Source organism: Nestor notabilis, unplaced genomic scaffold (genome assembly GCF_000696875.1).
Source record: "Nestor notabilis isolate BGI_N333 unplaced genomic scaffold, ASM69687v1 scaffold12597, whole genome shotgun sequence".
Classification (NCBI taxonomy): domain Eukaryota; kingdom Metazoa; phylum Chordata; class Aves; order Psittaciformes; family Psittacidae; genus Nestor; species Nestor notabilis.
The window spans coordinates 27,168-32,619 of NW_009936102.1; the positions used below are offsets into that span (position 1 = coordinate 27,168).

General features: G+C 41.3%; 1 protein-coding gene across 1 annotated transcript; it reads right to left on the reverse strand.

Annotated features, from left to right (window-relative positions):
• Window positions 1-773: 773 nt before the first annotated feature.
• CCNG2 (cyclin G2) lies at window positions 774-5,448 on the reverse strand (the record flags this gene model as incomplete). The annotated part of the gene is made up of 7 exons (XM_010018174.1): window positions 774-1,093; window positions 1,521-1,726; window positions 2,618-2,716; window positions 2,801-2,879; window positions 3,053-3,303; window positions 4,286-4,423; window positions 5,389-5,448. Coding segments are annotated over 7 exons (966 nt in total), but the record flags the coding sequence as incomplete, so codon positions are not given.
• Between the last annotated feature and the right edge of the window lie 4 nt (window positions 5,449-5,452).

The following is a 5,452-nucleotide window of genomic DNA, read 5'->3' on the forward strand; positions in this document are numbered from 1 at the left end:
GCATGTCAAGCGATAAAGCGCTTTCAGCATTTGACAGTAAATCATTTCAGTCTGGTACTACAGATACATCTTATTCCACACAGCCTACTCAGTACTTTGGGATTAGATCAAGCTAGCTAAGAGTGGAGATGCCCTCAAGAGGACTCTCACCCATCCTCCTGGCTCAAAGAAGGGTCAACACGGAATCCAAAGCACGCATGGGATTGGGTCAGTGTTGAATCCTGAGTACTCCCCAGGACAGACTGCACAGCCTGTCCTCTTGGTCCACTTCCATGTTTAACTGACACCAAGGAGCAAACTCCTTCCATTAACTGAGAACTTCATATTTCAGTTTAATGCAAGCCTCTCAATTCTTGCTCCATGCTTCTCAGTCAAGAACCTGAAGTAGTCTCCTCCTCTTTAATACCAAAAGGCTGCTGTTCAGTCCCATTTCCACCCCCAAAGGCCATTTTGCCAGGCTGAATAAGCTCTTTTTGCTTAGCCTCTCCTCACAGGTCCTGTGCCCCACATCACTTAACCATCTTGGCAGCTCCCTATTGAACTTGTGCAAATTGATCAACATCTTGAGCCCCAAACTGGTCACCGTTGCAAATGAGAATGCCACATAAAGGGAGGAAAAAAACCCTACTTCCCTCAATCTACTGGCTATACTTCTGTTAACACAGCCCAGTATGCTGCCAGCCTCCATTACTGCTTGTGTGTTTAGCCGCTAAGCATTTTGGACAGATACAGAACTACATTTATGCTTATTGACAAGAGAACTATACATGAACTTTTTTGCTGAACTGGGTACCTGAATGGGATTTTTTTGCCTTCCTTAAAATTACAGCAACAAACCAAGGCATTTACGTACCACAGCAATTCTTGCCTTAATACAGTTATACATTACCACCTCACTTATTATTGCCAAAAGACTCTATGGTGAATTAAAAATTTCAACCTAATACAATCAAGACAATGCTAAGACTGACAGCTAAGAGCTTGCCACTTTCTTTCAGGTTCAAGTTCGAAGAAGAAGGTGCCTTCCATATCACTCGGAGGAGAACTGCTAAGGCTTTCTTCTCCGCTGCTCATATCTTCACAGGAGTCTTCACTACCAGGAACAGGAGGAAAAGTAATTCAAACAAAGCACAACCCTTTCAAAATGGCAGAGGACTCCTCAGTCCTCTGTTTTCTTGCATGCTTCTCTGTTCCCAGTTTAACAGCCCAGATCTACATGCTTCTCAGCACTAAGGTTTAAACCATAACAAGGTAATTCTTCCAATGCCAAAAATACCCTACCAACCAAGCAGCCAGCAGTCAAGATACCAAGCATAAATTCAGAAGACTTGTATTCTTTGTAATCATCCTTGCCTTAAGAATGCTTCTTCCCCATCCTGCAAAGCACTTACAGTCCCCCCCTTCTTTTTAAGGTTTATTTTAAGTCCATAAGTATTTTCAAAGCTGGCCTTTTTTCCCCCCAAATACTAGTAAGTGAGCCTAGTATAAGTTTTATAGTCCTGGTATTAAGTTTTACCAACCTCTCGCTTTCATTGAAACATCCACCCTCTGGTATCGTTGGCAACTCGGGAACACTGTAGTAACTGTTTTGTAGATTCTGGGCTGTACGTCTTGAAACAATCCAAACTAGCTTCTTATGATCAGGTTTGCAACATTCAGGAGAGGAATAATCTGCTAGGCATTTTGAGACCAGCTCCCTCCAATAAAGTAGGTCACTATCAGTTATCTGAAAAGCAAAGAGAGAACCTATTTAGTCTATTACACACAGGGTCTAAAGTTAACCCCTTCCTCCATTTTGCCTTCTTGGAAAGTACTTGAAAGTATCAGTCAAGATCAAGAGTGATAAGTCAAAGTTGGGCTGTTTTTAAAGTGAACTCCCCTACACTGCCTTGAAATGTTCACACTGACATTTAAATTGACATTTTGACTGCCAGTTGCTGTTAACATTTTCATTATCACTTCCAAAGGAACAATGAAACAGAGATTATGCCCTTTAAAAAATGGAATAATCTCATGCTTTAAGGAACTACTTCCACCTCTCAGGAAACTGGGTTACAATTTGACTGTAAGAGTGAAAAGCATGTTCCAGACCACAAAGTTAATCCAGCATCCAGCTAGAAGCTATAAATCCTATGTTGGTTATTCACGCAAAAAGAATAACCAGCCCATCAGCCATTGTAGTCCTACAAACCTATGTGAAGTTTCTTTACAATATACAACTAGAACTGTACAAGTTAATCACCTTCTTGTTAAAGCCTGTGTAGGCATTAAGTCGTCATTTCTTCTGATTTTATACATTTAAGCTTTCTTTTTTAAACCATAACCCTTCTGCTTGCCAAGCAGCTGCCAAGATGTTCCAGTGCAAAATGACTACCTGACTTCATTCTCTAAGCAGGAGGGGTTTTTTTGTATTTGGCTTTCTAGCAACAAAAATGTCTCAGTTACAAGAATTGCAGACAGATACTTAAAGACCCATTTCATTGCTTATTTCAGCTGATGCCAAACAGTACCTGTAAAGATTGCACACTGACAGCAGGGGTCCCTTTAATGTAACATTGTGCATCATTAATCACACCAGTCCCAAAAACCGCAAAAACAATCCATGAAAAATATTTACCTTAGAATGCTTTTGAACACGCAGAAGGATCTCAAACAGCTCAACAGATTTCAAAGTCTGAACTTCTAGAGTGAGAAGGCACAAGGCCAAGACAGATGGCTAGAAGGACAGAAAAAAAAACAACACTCAACGTAACATGAATCAAAAGCTACTCAGAAGTCAGAGAAAGCTGCTTCCACTTACTTTTGCTTTAGAAAAGACTAGACGACAGTTGCAAGCTTTTAGCTGTGCTTCCAATTTGTCGAGATTCAATACTTCATTCCTGTAAGACACCCAAGAGAAGCAGCATGTGTGCCAACAAGCATTTACTTGTCAGGAAGCAAAAACTAAGTAACTGCCTCCTCTACAGCCAAGGCCATAATCATTTAAGAGGCAGTGAAAAAGGGCTTGGCAAATTACACACCACCACCACCACCAGTGTGCAACTCAACTCACCTTTCTGAGGTATGACAGAGTACAATAGTACGGTACAAGTGCAAGAAGGTTAAGGCAGTAGTAGCTTTAAAATCAAAGTGCAACTTTTCTGAAATTATCTTTTCCATCCGTTTCAGGTCAGACACAGTGCATTTACATTGGCTGATCCGGATGATCTCGTGAGCAGACGGAATATTGCATTCTTCTTCGACTACTCGGGCAGCCAGCTGGAAACAACAAACTCCAATGCAAGATAAATGCTTTGGTTTCACCTAAAAATAAGAAGAAGCACTATAAATACCTCCCCCCTTAAACACCACACTTACCTAACAGCAGTACCAACAAATCACCTAGCATAGGTGAGCTGTTTTGCATTTTCAAAGTTCAATAGAAAGATTTGCTTATCTCAGCTAGACCTGACGTCAACTAACTCATAGACCTTGCCTACTCATAACTAGTTTCATCACTTCAGTTTCAGCCAAACACAGCTGGCAGAGCAAATAAAGCAGTATCAATTTGCCATAGCTAAGTCAGAGGAAATAAGTTCAACAGCAGAGAACCCTCAATTGAAATTGTTCCACAGCACTACACATCAAATAGGCTGCCGTTAGAACTGTCATACCAGCTTCTGCAAGCAGCAGTGCTCACTCGCTCTCACTTAAAGCCAATACAAATCCAGCCTGAGCCTGTTCCAGGCAGTCCCATGCCTCCAAGGATTCATTCCTACCTCTGCTCTTCTCCCCCATATACCAGCCTATCATTTTGTGCAATCTCAATCAGACCAGAACACTGATTCAACTTTGTTTTTTCTGCCAACTTAATAATGGGAACTGGTTTATGTTCAAACTGTCTGCCATACAGCAGCACAAAAAGAAAAACATCCATGAAATGATCATTTGGTATTATTTCCAGTCCTAAGCTAAGCTTTAACACAGTACCTAGAAACAGTCTGTAACACAAATGGTTTTGCACCTTCTTTGTTCCATCTTAGACTTCTACATTTACATGGTGAAAGCCACAGACAGGAAATAAACAATGCTACTATTTGCCTTTATTAGCAAGAACTGTACTCGACATCAGGTTTTCCAAAGGTGGACTTCAATAACGTTTGCACAGTCAGCAAAGAATGTGCAAACAGCCACAGTTACATCCTAGATCACAACCTTGCCCTTTTTGTCAGAGCAGGAAGTTCACAGGAAGCTCACATACTCCCTCCCAGCTGACACTATACCAGGTCCTCTCCCCACAAAATACCTTCATAAGAGCCAAGAATCTGTCCAGAATATTCACAGCCAAAACAAATGTTTCCGTTGCAAAACCAAAGAAGTTGGTCAAACTCCAAAGATCTTCCACCTTGGCATTCCTTTGTCTTGGACACAGAGTATTTTCATTCTGTCACAAGAAAAGCCAAGTCAAAATTACTCAGTTGCAGCAGTGATGACTGCGACTGCTCACTCCCTAAGCCATCTCTTACTTAGATCAACGGGAAGCAATTCTTTTATCCTTAAATACTTAATTTCTCTTAACTTAAATTTAATTTAGACACTTGAGACTCAAAACACATCCAGGTATAGGGATTTCAGCCAGGTCTTAAGTCTCAGTGGTGCAAAACCCAGCACAACCACATTTCCAAGTATGCATTCGTTATTTTAAGACAATAGTTACCAAGTGCATGAACACACAGTGACTCCTGACCTTACAGAAAGAGATGACAAAACTCAGTTTATTCTCCTCTCTGCTTGTGTGTCAATATTTAAACAACAAAAGATCTGTTTTCAAAACAAACACCCAGACTGATTTCAGAGACTTACTTTGTTAACCATTAAGGACCTTTCTAAAAGACATTCAAGCACGTGCAGAAATGTAAGCCTGCCCTAAACACAGTAAGGAACTCTGGTCATTAACATGGAAATATTTATGCTTCTTTTATTTGCTGCTGCACACCCGAGCATTTCTAGGTTCATTTCCCCAGACTAATAATGAAAAGCTGGTCACATCACGGTTTCTGAATTCCCTACTTGACATCTCACCTTTCCTGCAGTGGTATGAAAGCTCCCGAGATGAAAATAACACATTTCTGTGGTTTCTGTGTTCACTTCGAAGTTTATCAATAAATATTAAATTCCTAAATATCTTACTTGCCTTTTAAGTCAGAGTTCTCTGATGTAGTCTATGTAATAACCACAGATTAAGACAATTAAATGGCAATTGGCGTTTACAGTGAGCAGAATTAACTTCTCCAAGTTAACGTGTATCTCCCTTGTACCTCGGAGTTTATTTAAAACACACGTATTTCCTGCCCCGAGGAGGCTGCCTCCACCCACCCTGCCCAGCTCCTCGGCCCCCCACCTCCTCACCTCGGCGGCGCATTCGATGAGGCTGAGCCCCTTCTCTCGGGGCTGAAACCGCCCCTCCTGCTCC